This window comes from Callorhinus ursinus, unplaced genomic scaffold (genome assembly GCF_003265705.2).
Source record: "Callorhinus ursinus isolate GAN/ISIS: 27379988/994484 unplaced genomic scaffold, GSC_fseal_2.0 scaffold4, whole genome shotgun sequence".
In the NCBI taxonomy this organism is placed as follows: domain Eukaryota; kingdom Metazoa; phylum Chordata; class Mammalia; order Carnivora; family Otariidae; genus Callorhinus; species Callorhinus ursinus.
This window is the reverse complement of record NW_027397066.1, coordinates 20,075,820-20,092,065: the sequence shown is the minus strand read 5'-3', so window position 1 is coordinate 20,092,065 and position 16,246 is coordinate 20,075,820. Positions and strand designations below refer to the sequence as shown.

The 16,246-nt window shown below is 38.8% G+C and overlaps 1 protein-coding gene across 3 annotated transcripts in view; it reads left to right on the top strand.

Annotated features, from left to right (window-relative positions):
• Window positions 1-13,806, top strand: part of SEPSECS (Sep (O-phosphoserine) tRNA:Sec (selenocysteine) tRNA synthase) — a 35,294-nt gene extending 21,488 nt beyond the window's left edge. For 2 of the 3 annotated variants that reach the window (XM_025887574.2, XM_025887575.2), the window contains exons 9-11: window positions 6,086-6,179; window positions 8,159-8,249; window positions 9,645-13,806. In XM_025887574.2, the coding sequence (XP_025743359.1) occupies window positions 6,086-6,179; window positions 8,159-8,249; window positions 9,645-9,948 (489 nt within the window). In that variant the 3' untranslated portion in view covers window positions 9,949-13,806. The other variant, XM_025887576.2, reaches the window with a different exon arrangement.
• Window positions 13,807-16,246: the final 2,440 nt, after the last annotated feature.

Here is a 16,246-nt window from a genome sequence, read left to right as displayed (position 1 = left end):
GGAAGAGGGTCAGAGGGAGAAGCAGACTCCCCGCTGAGCAAGGACCCCGATGTGGGACTCGATCCTGGGACTGCAGGATCATGACCTGAGCCGAAGGCAGTCGCTTAACCAACTGAGCCACCCAGGCGCCCTATAGTCTTTTCTTATATTGTTGCTGCTCTTTACCTTTCAATGATCCCTCTGCAGATTTTTGGAATATATAATAGCTCTGATAAGACTATTACATAAAGCTTTAAGTTAGACATTTAAAGATTATTCTTTATAATGTAGATAGAAACTTTAAAACTTTTTATATGCTGTTATCATATCAAGCAAGTGTACTATTTAGTATTTCCTATTTCTGTTCTTCTTGAATTGAAACTATATATGATAACTAATAATAGTTATATATTTGCTCTAATAAACTACTATAGGTCTTGAGAGTGATTTTGTCGTTAAATTTATTTAACTAGCAAATTAAGCTGATTATCTGAGTCCATGCCCCCAAAAGTCACCATCAGGTGTCTGAAATGAAACTTGGTCCTTGATTATGGGTAGTCTGGGAGACTAGTGTCCACCTTGGAGTTTGCATTCATCCCTCTGTTTTTTGTGTCCTTTGCTTCATATAGTAGATGCTCATCAGATGTTTGTTGAATGAACTAGTGGAAGGTATTTGGGAACACCTAGGTTTAGTTTTGTATAGTCATCTCTTATTTACACAGAATAAGTGTCTTTCTGGAAAATTAGAGAGCAAATTAACTTTTTGGTACTGACTTACATTATGAATTAGATGTTCTCATAGAAATATTTCTCTATATGGTTATAGTTGGAAATTTGTGAAAAGAAGTGAATTAAAAAGGTGATGACCTGTTGTGTGTAACAGGTATTATACTTCTGGGAGTAGGTCTTCCTCTCTAGCAGGTATTCCTCTTCCAAAATAATTTCCTTACCTTAGGATTTAGGACTTGTTGATTTTAGGGGTGCTCTGTTGGAATCTAAGAATTTCCATGATGCCATGGTTCTTCTGATTTTTGACATTTAGGTTTTGACTTAAAATTTTTCAGCTACTTTTAGAGGATTCCAGACATCCATGCATGTGTACATTTTGCTTAGCATGAAAAAGAAAATCCACCTGCTTTGGGAATGACCTGTAGAAATATGTAGCTTAACTGGTAAATAGATCCAGCAGGTAGCCCAGCTTTGCTTCTCATTGGGACTTTGTTCATCATTGTATAAATATTTTATGGGCCAGATTTTATATTCTAGTGATATTTATGAATTGGATGGCTCCATCTCAGATGTTAAGAGGTAACTTCTCTTTGTAACATCCAGAACTTTGTTCTTTTCCTTTTATCTCGATGGAGTAGAGTAGGATTCACAGGGATGGGACAAGAATAGGATTGTAGCTACAGGGCATTAACATGTGTCTGTAAGAGTCCTGCCAGCTAATGTTAGTTATTATTTTTTAGTTATTTTTTTAAAAAAATTTATTTGAGGGAGAGCGTACAAGTGTGAGGTGGGGGGCAGGCAGAGGAGAGGGAGAGAGAATCCAAGTAGACTGTGCAACTGAGCGCAGAGCCTTACTTGGGGCTCGATCTCCCAGCCCGGAGATCACGACCTGAGCCAAGACCAAGAGTCGGATGCTCCACCGACTGCACCACCCGACGCTCCACTAATGTTAGTTATTTTAACCTGAAAACTCTTTTAGGAGGGAAAAGTAGGTGGGTGGAAAGTGAGCAGCACTTTTATGAATGTTTGTTGTGTGCCAGGAGCTCTGCGGGGTTTATTACACTCATTATTTCATGGACTATTTAAAGCAAGTTTATGAGGTAGGTATTATCCCCATTTTACAGATGAAATTGAGGCTCAGAGGTGTTAAGTACTTAGCCAAAGAGCACAAAAAGTGCCAGAACTGCCACTGTCTGATTAGGTCTGTGTGATTCTAAAGCCTCTGCGCTTCATGTCTCACCACTCTCTTCTCGCTGCTTCCAATCACGCATCCAGCATTGAGGGAGTGCTTTCCCACTCTGGGCTGGGCGTTGGAGCCATAAAAATGCTGATCTCGTGACCCTCTATTCTTAGCTCCTGGAGGTATGTAAAATCCCAAAGGCTCTAATATATTAATTGGTTTTATTTAAAATTCATTGTATAGAATTTACTTAGAGACTACCTGAAGTAATCTTCAAAGTAGTAAAGTGCTCGTTTGAGAACTCTCATTGTAAGTGAATAAAAGTTTACTCTTTAACAACTTCATTCAACAGGCAGATCTTTTCATTGAAAAATGTGGTTGTCCTCGATAAACTGTAATTGCATATATGTAGCATAAATATTGTTTTTTTATTGGATTTGTTGCAGAAGTAAGGGCCTCTTTTGTTTAAATGGACTTGCTCTTGAACTGTGAAAATTTAATCGTGATAGTTTATCGGTTCAGCTCTGGAGAAGCTGAGGTAAAGCTATTTTGCTTCAGCTATTTATATACCATCACTGAGAGCTCCTTTTTATATTATCAGTGTTATTGCGTACTAAAAAAGCAGTGTTAAAGGAAACTTAGGATTTTTTTTTTAATTCTGTGCCCTTATTCATCACAATGATATTTTTAGAGGTTATTTCATCTAGTATATCTCTTCAGAAAGGGCTTTATCTTTTCACAGTAGAGGCAGACAAGAACTCAGCTTGAAGCCACTCCTTCTCAAGCCTTCTTTTTTGAAGGGTGAAAGGATCAGAGAGAGTGGAACTGTGTGTGTGAATTGAACCTCTGCCCTTAGCCCCTTCCCGATCCACACATCTTCACTGAGGGGAGAAATGGCCATGAATTTAACTGAAGAGGCCTTTAAGAAAAGGGGTTAAAATTTAAGACACCATTTCTATGAGTTTCTCTCTGCAAAAAGAAAAATCAGTCTTAGAAGTTTCTCCTCACTTCTCTTTGCTTCTGGAGAAGGCCATCATTCTGCTTAGCTTTCCTTTTAGAAGAGTGCTTTGCCGAACAGGGCAAGCAGGTAATCATTCATTGTTGCAAATATCTGCTGAATTGGACAAGTGCAGAAGAGGAATGACAACGGATGGCTGCTCCAGCGGCTAGCACTTGTTAGCTGAAGCTCTGGGAGACAAGCTAAGTTCTAGAAGAACATCAGACATACAGCCTCAAACACTGTGCTATAACAAAGCTAAGTTTGGAAACATGAGGAGATTTGCCGCCCTAGAAGTGGAGTTCTTGAATCTCAACAAAAGGGTGGCATTTCAGGCCTGGCTGTGGGACCTCGACAGAAGAGTTTTTGGAAGCCGTGCTTTAGCCTGAGATGCACGGCCTGCTGAGAATGCCTGGGTCCTGTCAGCTGGTCACAGGCAGAGCAACGTACTGCATTTAGTACTGGTGTCTGCGCATATGGACCTCTGTGTGTGTGGATCTGTACCCGCAGTCTCTTGTCCATCTGCCCTTTCATGGTATTGTGGACATGTTAGACCACTTGTTATGTTTCCCTTTTGATTTATTACTGACCCTCCAAGACGTATTATGATAATTTGCAAAGTTCTCTTTTCATCTGCTCTTGTAACATGCAACAGTATGTTTCAGAAAACATGATACATAAGACATTTTGCCTTAAAATTTAGTGAATTACGCACATTTGGGGGTTATGGGGAGGGATAGGCTAAATGTTGGGATTTACGACTGCAAATCAGTTTGTGAAAGGCCACGTGAAAGATAATCCTTAATATAATTCAACTTCCCTTCCATTAACATCTTGAACTATGGTGTAAAGTTTTGTATTTTTATTCTAGAAATATAGCTGACATTAGCATTCAGGTATGCAGTTCAGTTTATCTCTGGTGAAGACTCTTTTAAAATTAAGTTAAATACAGCACAAAAGACATAGAAAATCAATAATATTTCATTTCTTTTAAGTAAGATCTTTCTATATACATTTGCTTTGGGTGCTTATAAATTTCTCCCTTTACAGAAGTATTTTATAATACATGTCAGTTATAGATTTAACTGTGGCAAAAAAATAGTGCAAGTTTTGTAGTATTTTTAATATATCAGGGAAAAACTGCTTAGCTAAGTAGTAGTGTAGGAAATAGTGGTAGTCTCCTAAACGATATTAATGGGAGAACATTTAGGGCCTTAAGCTGTCAAATATCGTAGGATTCAGTATATTGTGCATTAAGATATTTAAGCTTCTTTGCTTACTGGATTACCTCTCATAACCTTTCACACAGAGTATTTGCAGTTGGATGTGAATTTGACTCACAAATATTTTCTTTTTTGTCTAATTACTCATATACTAGTGATGTGTAAGATTTAGTTACCTTAGCATTATGTTTGTAGTCTAAAGATATTAGGTGCAGTTAAAACAATTCTAGTGGCATTAGGAAGTGATTGCTAGAACCGGTTAAAACTGATTTGTTATTAGCAATGGAATATTATGAAAATCTCAGTTTTTTAATAGCCATGTGTGCATCAGTAAGTTTAAAAGCACCCTCTAGGGGTGTTACTAAGGAAACATTTCCTCTTTTTTTGGAAATAGCTAACTATATATTATATAACTGGTATAACTATATATTTTTTCAGGTCAGAGTATAAAATATACCATGTTGACAAGGGTAAAAATGTTTGTGGTCTTAAGTAGACTCATTAATAATTAACAAACTTGGTAGACTTTTCCTCTTCTTATTCTTAACAAAAGAAGGATTTAGTAGGATCAGACTATCTAACCTTTACCTTAGAGAAAACTGAAGTAGTTTTTGTGGCCTTTGAAGTAGAAATATCATTTCCTGCTGTCTTTACTTGGGTTCAACTCTGTTGACCATTGGCTCTTTGGTGTATCTTTAGAGTTTTATGTGTTTTGACTATGACTTGGAGGAGGTCAGTGCAAATGGGCTTCTTCAGGAAAGACTTATTTGGGCAGATTTTTATTTTAACACTTTATAAAGAGCTTACTAGAAGAAAGTATAATTTTAGGTCAAACAGTTGCCAATTTAATATTTATTTACAATATTTTGTTAAACTTTGTTAAACTACTTACATATATGTGCACATGTATGTAAAATATTTTTATTTTCTACTATTAGATATACATTATTTTCCAGAGTAGGACCAAGAATACAATTTTTCATTTTTAGTTGCTATATTCTTTTGAGTTGAGGGAATTGTTAATTTTGAGTTTGTGCAATTTAAAGGAGATGCATTTTAAACTTTTTCCTAAGTTACTTATATACAAAAAGTCTGGCACATTTTTTCTTGGTGTTTGGAAAACAGTAGTGAAGAACACCAAGTCCCTGCTTTCAAGTTTTCCTTTGAGTAGGTAGTCACAGTGAGTACTCATTTAAGCAAGTAAATGAGGTAATTTTAGACTGTGATAAGTATAGTGGAGAACCCAGAATACATAGTGGTTGGAGGGAGATTGGGAGTACATTAATAGGGAAGTCATAAAGGGAGGTCCCATGGAATGTTGCTGGAGAAGAACTGTCTGAGTTCAGGGGAAGCAGGCATGAAGGTTCTGACACTAGAAGGAGCTTGGCATGTTCAGCGGTTGGAAAGGAGGCTGATGTGGCCAGCGCTATCCTAAGTGGGGGGGTGACAGTTGCCCAGTTGGCTATGTTGGCCATGCTATTCATTTGGGGCCTTCTAGGATAATCCTTACAGAGGGGAGTCAGTCATCGGGAGGGACATGATCTGCTTTATGCTTTTCAGAGACTACACAGGACCTCTGCATGTAGAACAGATTGTAGAGGGGCAGGAAGGCTAGTAGAGAAATCGTTTAGAATCTTGCCTGTGGTCCAGGGAACAGGTTGATGGCTGCTTGGACTAGAGTGGTCGCCCTGGAGGTTCTGAAAAGAGATGGATTTGTGATAGATACCTAATAGCCCCCAGGCAGGAAATGTGCTGGTCCTTTGCCTTCTTTACCTAAATCCTGTGGTTTCTGATAGTTGTGGCAGCTTCGAATCTCACTATATTGTGTCATCAAAGGAAAGAATTGCTCCTAGAGCACGTAGATGAGTTAATTTACAGCACAGACGTCACACCAGACGGATTTTGTCTTATTTAATCTGGCAGGTGGCAGTAAGCATTTATTTGATTTCCTTTAAATGTAACATTTTATTGTTGCAGGAGATGTTTTCATACTTGTCCAGCCAACTAAAGAAGCTGTCAGAAAACTACAACGAAAGGCTGTTGCATACACCTCACAATCCCATATCTTTAGGTAATGTATTTTTCTTAAGGAAAAAAAAATCAGTGCTTCTTAACCTTCCCCAGGGAGCTGGTATTTCTAGAAAGAGTATGGATTCTTTCTGGTTACAACGATATTTCTAAATTCATTACAGTATTAATCTGGAAATTGAAAAAGTTTAGCCTTTAAGAATGCTTTAATGTATTTCTGAGATAAAAAGTATACACTGAAAAGAATCCAGATCAATATTAAGTATTATAATGCATATACAGAAAATTATACTTTAACTCCTGCTTCTAACCAAAATAATTTAGTCACTAGTAAAGAACTCTATAAAAATTTTTAAAAAGTTTCTACCAGTTAGCAAAATACCATAATATTAGAAATTAAATCTGTATTGTTTTTAATGCTATGATTGTTTTCCTGAGTACCTTTATGTTAGATAACTCTGTATTTATGATAATTTCCTTTGTATAAGGACTATATATTTTTGTCACATAGTACAAGGGCTACTAAACAGGTAATATGAATGTTGACTTTTATGCATTTAATTTTTTTTTTTAAGATTTTATTTATTTGACAGAGAGAGTGAGAGCACAAGCAGGGGAAACAGTAGAGGGAAAGGGAGAAGCAGGCTCCCCACCAAGCAGGGAGCCCGATGCAGGGCTTGATCCCAGGACCCTGGGATCATGACCCGAGCTGAAGGCAGACGCTTAACCATCTGAGCCACCCAGGTGCCCCTATTTAACTTTTAAGTTTCATGATTATCCCTTTTGTGAATATATACAGTATAACATATTTCATATTTTATGTATATCTAAGGAAAGTGAGGAATCAATCATTTGTAACTGAAGCCTTTTTCAGGAATCGGCTTCCATGGAAAACCATTTACCACTGATATATAATAAAGCCCACCCTAGTTAGTCCTTTGCTGGTTTATAATCTATGTAGATGTTGTAGAAGATGATACAGTATGGTTTGAATCCCAACTCTGCCATGTACTAACCTCTAACCTCCTTTCCCGCATCTATAAAATGGAGATAATGATCCCTCACATAGTTACAGAATGGGTGAGGGGCACCTGGGTGCTTCAGTTGGTTAAGTGTTTGACTCTTGATTTCGACTCAGGTCATGATATCAGGGTCGTGAGATCAAGCCCCAGGTCGGACTCTGCACTCAGTGCAAAATCTTAAAAAAAACAAAACAAAATGGTTGAGATTATAAAGTTTCTAGTATGGTAAGTCAATCCTCAGGAGATGGTAGCTAGTGGTGGTGGTGAGAATATAGTTTACCCACATAACCTCAGAAAGATAGTTCTCATTTTCATGGGCAGAAGTTGATCTTACTTAGTCTTACATATATACTGAAAATATCCCACATTTTCATTTTATAAGGTCTTAAAACATGGTTGAATTTTAATAAACTGTCATATTGATCGTGTCAGTGTTCCATCTTTAATTGGAAAGTTCACTCTTTAGAAAGGTGAGAGGGAAATTCTGTTCTGGTTCTGAGTAGGTTACTTTGTATTAACATCTTTTTGTCTGACATGCAAACAGATCCTTACTATAATTTATTAGGTACATTAAAATGAAATCATGCCACTTGACCATGAATAAAAAGTAATGTCTCCATGCCATTTACAAAAAGTGTATGATTCCTTTTGTCTGAGGTACTTAGAGTAGTCAGAATCCTAGAGACAGAAACTAGAATGGATGTTGCCAGGGGGTTGGGGTGGGGGAGAGGAGCATGGAGAGTTACTGTTGAGTAGGCACAGTGTTTGTCTTGCAAGATGAAAAGAATTACGGGGATGGATGGTGGTAATGGTTGCACAACAGTGTGAATGTGTTCAGTATCACTGAGCTGTACACCTAAAAATGGTTGAGATGGTAAATTTATGGTATACGTATTTTAACACACGCACAAAAGTAGGGTCTCCATCATTAAGTATTTATTTTTTGAGTGATTTTGTGCTGGTGAACCAAGGTACATTGGGATCCCTTTTTCTTTTTCAGCTGTGACACTTAAGACACTAGGTGAACACCAAGACAGAGCTATCACTCAGCTTGGCTCAATGCTTTTTACCAGACAGGTTTCTGGAGCCAGGTAGGTATGTGTGAAAGAGGCCTGGATTTATTTGGCTTTTCCAAAAAGTTAACTGTAATAAAGTATTTTTTCCTGAACAGTTGTCCCCCAGGTATATGCTGAGCTTGAGAGTTCATCATGGGTGAGGAACAATGAGGTGGAGAGTGTGTAAAGCTGTGATAGCCCACCTGTGGAAGGCCCGTGCTTGAAACAGTCTCAGAAGGACAGGGACCTTGTCTGTTTTCATGGACATACAGAAACAAAGTTTCATCACCTCTCTGTACAAATTTTTATCGTTACTTTCCTTTGTTCGATCATCTTCAGTGGTGTCACATTGTGGTGCTAGAAATAAGTCATCTTCATTACTAAATTCAGATGAAAACATTTTTAAGGACAAGCCCATTTCCTGAACCAAAAAGTTATGCCATTCTTGTCTAAGTACTGCCTTTGAAAAATGTACTTTTTGCTCTTATATGTACATGGCTTAAAAATGAATTTCATTTTTCATTTTATATTTGATGAGGTCAGAGAAAAATGACTTGAAAAGAAATATCTTGCTCTAAGTACTCTTCTTTACGTGCCTCTATTAAAGAATTTCTCTCTGACTACCAGAGATTAGAAATTTCACATCAAAGGACAATTTTTTAAAAGAAAAAAAATCTTAGATTAATTCAGCTTTTACCTTGATGAACTATATCCATATACAGCATAGTTTTGACGCTTCTAAAATGGTTTTCTTGGCCTTGCTCTTAGTGTTGCCACTATTTGTCTTTTTGTTTAGGTTGATTTAATTGACTTTTTTTTTTAAAGTACTGTTAGAAATCTGCTTATATCAAGTATGCCAAAGAAATCAAGCTTAAAAAAATGCATGTGCCATTGCCAAATATCACTGCTTACTGACCACCACACCACTGTTCGCAGTCACGGAAGTTTTGCTGGATCCTTGCTTTTAAAACCGTCCATTGCACAGCACAGATCAGATAGGTGTAGTTCCAGCTTGTTGATTACTGCAGGTGATACAAGGCAGTTAGTCAACGTGCTTTGACTTAAGAAATTTCAGTATCCTATTGAAGGATATATGTGTGAAGTCAGATTCCATATTTAGTACAAAAACAAATAAGTTTCTTCTTTTTTCTCTGAAGAAGGTGCTAAGGTATCTTTGATTCCTGGAAGTTATAGCTCTTTAATGGAAGATAGTAAATGGTCACCTCCAGGCAGCACTCTTCTACGGAGAATAGCCGTGTATTGTGTAATTTTATTTTAAGGCTGCCACAGTCTGTTTTCATAGGCCATGGTTTATGGACTGTTGTTAAACTTCTTTATCTGTAGATCTGAAGCTTAGGAACACAGCTAATCTGTTGTTTGTGGTGATACCCTGTTAACATCACCAGACACACTCAATCTTTTCCCTTTCAGGGTTGTGCCTCTTGGGTCTGTGCAAACCGTGAGTGGCCACACTTTCCGAGGCTTTATGTCACATGCCAATCATTACCCTTGCTCTTACCTCAATGCTGCAGCGGCCATCGGAATGAAGACACAGGATGTGGATTTGTTCATGAAGAGACTTGACAAGTGTTTAAAGATAGTAAGAAAAGAACAAAATAAAGAGAGTAATGCATCTGGGGTTGACAATTACGACAAAACTGAAGATGTGGGTATTGAAGAGATGGCTTTAAAACTAGATAATGTGCTTCTTGACACGTACCAGAATTCTTCATGACATGTGAAAGGTTTCTTTCTGATCATTTGAAAGAAGTGATGAGGCTGCAGTACAAATAAGCAGTTTAAAGATAAGGCTTGTGCTTTTAGAATTGAGAATGTCATGGAGAATATTTGCTCAAGATAGGGAATGCGGTCTGAGCTAGCCATTGATGACTGTTATGTTTTTTTATTCTTAGACTGCCTCAATCATTATGATCCTTAACAGATAAAATATAATTAGGATTTTCCTAATTGTTAGAATATTTGTCAATTAAGTATTATGATTCAGATAATTCTTACTAATGTGACAGTAAAGTTACTTCTAATTCTTTTTGAAATGTGTAAACTGCTTCCTCCTCACCGTTCTCTACCATTCACAAATTACATACGTTTCTGGTCACAGAGAAGTTAGAATGATCTAGTGCTAACTATTTACAAGATGTTGATGTGTGTAAGACACGGTCTGCCTGTGAAATGGACATTCCCCAGGGAAGCAGAGTCCAGGCGTAAGCTTTAGTTTTCACTCTGTGGCCGTGGTTCTCAACTGGGGATGATTTGCTTATATCTCAGCAACATCTGGGGACATTTTTGGTGGTCACAACTTGTGAAATGCTATTGACATCGAGGGGTGGAGGCCAGGGGTACTACTGCTCAATATCCTACAGTGGACGAGACAACTTCCCAGAACGAAGCCCCAGATCTCAGTAATACTGAGGTCAAGGAAGTACTACTCTGAACCAACTCCTCAAGTAAAGTTTCCTACAGCAACAGTAGTGCTTCAAAGAAGAAAGCTCTATAAATGTTATCAGACTGTACAGCGTTGGATTCTTAAGTGATTACCAGGGTTACCCGTTCTAAACATGAGATTCTATGGCACTTGTGCATTTTTCCATTTGGGCCAGTGAAAACTTTATTCTACTGTTTTTGCTTTAAGCGGGCTCTGCATATTGGTTAGTTTGTTCCAGTGTTGAGCACGGCCATTATCAAGAGTGGTTAACCTGAGTATTTTTGAGCATATTTTGCTAGGGAGGTGAAAATGATGTAGCAGGCTAAACAGGTGTATTCCGGTCCTCCCCCCTCCCACATGCTCACTTTCTTAGTCTGGTATTCCAGACTTACTGGCTATAACAATTTTTGTTGCTTATTTTTAAGAAATAGACTAATGTCTCAAAGCCTGAGGAATTAGTGAAGCTTTTGAGTACACCAAAATGCCAAAGCCATATTTCTCAAGACGTGCTCGGTGGAGCGGTATTCCTATGAGATGCACGGGGGATAAAGTGTTCCACGGGCAGATCATTTTGGGCCTTTGTAAACCTGCCTGTCGGCATATTGAAGGCTCTGAGAATTCCTTAGAAACCTACTTAAATGTGTCCTTATCTAAAGGTGGAACCTTTTTTCAATTAAATACTTACTGTGACATCCCACTGAACATGATTTTGAAAACACTGCAGTTGAGAATGCAGCCTTGGTTTCTGGGTTGTGTTTTTCCCTGTCGATTTGGTCGTGTAAACCATGTCACACATGAACTCAGACAGCACTCCCGTCAGTGTGTAAGTTAAAATACTCTGTCTGACACTAGCTTGACCACCTTGGGCGTCGAGACTGTTGAGATAAAGTACCTAATTATCAATATTGTAAAAGTTACTTTTAAACTATTGTATCTTTGGGGTTCCAGTATTCTAGATGTCTTTTTCTAATAGCTATAACAGCACATTCCAGAGGAGTAAATCCTGGATTAAAAGGTGGTGTGGGGTTTTCTATGTGAATTTGGGACCGAGTTGTAGACCCGAGTCTGCCGGAGGGAATGGAGCAATGTTGCAGATACTAAGTGCTGGTGGCACAGCTTCCTGGACGCGGGGGCCAGGCCGGATTTCTGGAACAAGAGATCTATACCTTGTGATCATCATTTAGCTTGAGAAGGCCGGGGCCAAGAGACCAGCAAATGTTTTCTCATCTGCAGTGTATCAGCAGTTCTTGGGCATCAGCTGCTGAATAGATAATAATTCTAATTGAAGATAAATTACATGAACCCACATGTGAATGATAGATGTGTTGTAACATTTCATTCCTGGCACATAAAATCAGCTGCAGTTTTTATTATTCTTTCTTTTCAGGGGTTTTGGAATAGCGCTATTCCTGATGGTTTAAATTTGACCTTGAGGTCCTGGAATTCATGAGTTTTTGAAGGGGTGCTGTAGGTTCTGCACATTCAGGCTTGCCTTCGCTCCCACCCCAGGGTCGTTTTTACTCACTCTTGCCCACTTTCACATATAAGTGTAAGAAAGTATGTACGTACAATTATTCATTTTACATTGCTAGTACTGATCGGTAAAATCGGTAAAAAAAAAGTAATTGGCCTTTGTTACCCTTGAACTATGGCAGAGTGGCAACAGGGCGATCCAGTTTCCAATCACGACTAAGATGACCTGTCTTTATGATCCAACTGCCCTTATTAAGGCTCTCAGGTAGAGTTTTGGAGTTTGGTTTTTAAAGTCATTGGACTGTGGTAGCCTTCCCAGAAAAGAAAATTGAATAACACAAAATATTCTTTAGGTCACTACACAATGTGTTACTTATACGCACAGCAGGGAAAGGTATTTTAAAATCCAGCTCTCAGTTTGGCTCTTATGTCCTCTGTTGATGAATTCTCACTCTATCAGGGAATGATATGTGATACCAGCCTCAGGAGCTCAGTGTTCAACCATAAATCTTTCTATTTAGCTTTTTGTATTAGTTGAATGAAGCTATAGAATGTGAATTATTGAATACAGTTTCTGTTCAGCCAATAGGCACTTGATGCACAGAATGGTAAATTTAAATATAAATGAAGTTTTTTCTGCTATTTCTCCCGAGCACATGACTTTCCTGGGGTTCTGTTTCTGTAAGCGCCCCATTGTGACTGTCATCGGGCCTGAGCCATGGGCTTTGCTTCCATTTGTACACTATACGCCTATGAGAGGCTTTAGTACAATTTGAATGAAATAAAGACAGTTTTTTTTTTTTAAACCAGCGATGTTACTTTAATCTTGAAATTAATAGCTCATCGTGAGAGTAAAATTCTTGTGTCCTTTCAAAGGGGAGAATAGCCAACAGTTGACAGTAACTACAGCAAACTGGTGAGTCTCGTTCGTGTAACACTCAGAGAAAGGTTTTTGCATACATACACGTTTGGTGCACACAAAGCTTGGGGTTTCTCCTCCCATTTCCTAAGATGTCCTAAGTTCTCCCAAGCCCTTAAATGATTTTGTTAGGTTTTACGTTCATGAGGTTGACTTTATATTGGAACGAAAAAATAATCTGGCTTGTATACACAGAAGCCTGGTCATCTCAGAAGTTAGGTACCCTCTGAGTAATTTGATAAAAACTGTATATATGCCGTTAGCAGTTAAAAAAAATTCCCGGAAGCAGCTTTTCCTCCCCTGTCACGTGTTGATTCTATAGCCGCGCTTAGTGTATAGGTCTTAGACCTCCCCACCGCGTCCCTCTGTGCCTTTCTTCTTGGTTTGCTGCTCCTTCGGCCGTATGCTGTGTACACATGTCAGGTGATGAGTTCAGGGCTAATGAATATATCTTTATAATATCCCACCTACTATTCAGGTCAACCTAAGGCCTTAGGCAAAATCTGGAAGTGTTTATACTGTTTTGTTTTTACCAAGCGGTGTCAACTTGATCTTCTAGAGAAATGTGAAGAAAAGCTATGTTTCACTGTGTAATTGTGAGGGGACTCGACCTACTGGAATTGAAGCTGATGTCAGCCGGCTACCCTGTACATTTTACCAAAAGAAAAAAAATGTTTCAAAAAATATTTTTGGTGTAGACTGTTTAAAAATAAAAATTATGTAATTTATTACATGAAATAAATTTTTAATCATTGACAGTGCATTTCCTTATTTTACCTAATCATTGCTGCAGATCAAATTTGAAAGTACAGATAATGAACACCAAATTACTTGCTCATTTTTTGATTCGGTCATCAGTACCAATCAGCAAGAAAAGTCCTATTTACAATGGGAATCATGAATCATGGGGTTGGGGGCTAGTTTGTTATTGTTGTTTAAAGAGGAAGGAGATGACGTTCCAGCAACCTCTTGCGAAGGATCTATTGACTATAGAAAGTTGGATGCATAGAAACATTTCATCTTTTCTAAAAGAAACACTTTATCTTTTATTTGAAAATAAAATAATGTTACTTCTTCAGATTTCATTTTTAAATTGTGCTGTTTGAATTTTGCAAGTAGTTCTCATTTGATTTGGAGCTGGATCTTTGCACGGGTACTTATTAAGCATGTGAGCTCACGTATTTAACCTCTGAATATCGGTCCCATCATATGTGAAATGGGTACAGTCTTACAGGATTGAGGATTAGATAAGGTGATAATACATGTAAAGATTTAGCTCAGTACCTGAGATAGCACTTTCTGCTAATAACTGCTATGATGTTCTACATCAAGTTAATTTGTACTAGATTTAAATAAAAATATATTCATTTTCTAGTTAATTTAGTAGAACTCTTTGAGGGGGAGTCATCAATGGTTTTTGTCCCTTCTCCAGTGGAAATTAAAAAGTATGTGGTTGATTTTAGATGACCATCTTTTTTTTATTTTCAGAGTTTCTATTTTGGTTTCTATTTGCTATTTTGGTTTCTATGAGTTTTTGTTTTGCATTTACCCTTGAGAACTATTTTTAAGAAACATATTTAAAATGCATTCACTTTTTTTTTTAAGATTTTACATATTTGACAGAGAGACACAGTAAGAGAAGGAACACAAGCAGGGGGAGTGGGAGAGGGAGAAGCAGGCTTCCCGCCGAGCAGGGAGCCCGATGCAGGGCTCGATCCCAGGACCGCGGGATCGTGACCTGAGCCGAAGGCAGACGCTTAACGACTGAGCCCCCCAGGCGCCCCTGCATTCACTGTTTTATGCACCTGAACTTGGATCACAACTCAGGAGAGATGTACAGAAATGGTTTGTGCCACAGTGACTTCCATATCAGCTGTATTATGGACTAAAGTTTTTGGGATAGCCAGCAGACCCACAAGCATAGCAGTTCATTATATTTAGTCCTATTCTTAGATGACTTTCCACATGCAGTAGAATGACTAACAGCTCCCAAATTTACATCTTTAGTAGACCTCTTTCCTCAACTCCACACTCATGAAACTGCCTGATCATCTCTTGGATGTACTAGACGTTCATCTCCCTCATGCCAAGGGTGATTCTTTGATCTTTTCCCCAGAAAACCTGTTCCACCCACAGCCTTCCTCTTCTCAGTTGAATAGACTTCTGCTTTTTCAATTACTTAGTCCAAAAACCTTGGAGTTCTCTGCTCCTCTCTTTCTCACAGTCTATGTCTCACTCATCAAAAAGTTATATTGGATCTACCTTAAAAAATTATCCAGAATCTAACCCCTCCTCACCTCCTCCTCTGCTCCCAGCCAAATCTGAACAGTCAGCGTTTCTGGTCTGGATTATTGCAGTACCCGCTCCCTTCTCGTGTCCCCCCAAAGAGCCTCCCTGTCTTCTATCCATGCCCCTGTGCAGTCTATTGGGAATGCAATATCCAGGGTGATCCTTTTAAGACACGTATCCTGTCAGTCGTCTGCTCAGGCTCTTGCGGTGGCTCCGCATGTGCTGCTGAGCAGAAGCCCAAGGCCTTGCATTCCCCAGAGGTTCAACAGCATGTGGCCATGCTACCCCTGCCTCCTTTATCTTTCTAACGCTTCTTCCAACGCTTTACCTTTGCCTCATCTGCTCCAGCCCAGTTGGCCGTCTTGCTGTTCCTCAAACACTGCAGGCACACATTGCCTTCGAGCCTTCGTTCCAGATCTGCCTGGGAATACCTCAGCCCAGATGCTTGGCTAAAGGCCTCCCCTGCGTCGTGTTTTTAATCAAAATTTTCCTTTTCAGTGATGTCTACCTAGACTATCCTTTTTATTTTTTTAATTTTTATTTATTTTTTAAAAAGATTTTATTTGAGAGAGAGAGAGAGAGAAAGTGAGCACTTGAGTGGCAGGGGAGGGGCAGAGGGAGAGGGAGAAGCAGACTCCCCACTGAGCAGGGAGCCCAATCCCAGGGCTCCAACCCAGGATCCCAAGATCATGACCTGAGCTGAAGGCAGATGCCTCCGGACTATTCCTTTTTAATACTATGGTTATCCCCCCGCCCCCCAACTTTAACAGTATCTAAAAATGGTCTTTTTTTAAAAAAAATATTTTATTTATTTATTTGACAGAGACAGCAAGGGAACACACGCAGGGGGAGTGGGAGAGGGAGAAGCAGGCTTCCCACAGAGCAGGGAGCCCGATGCGGGGCTCGATC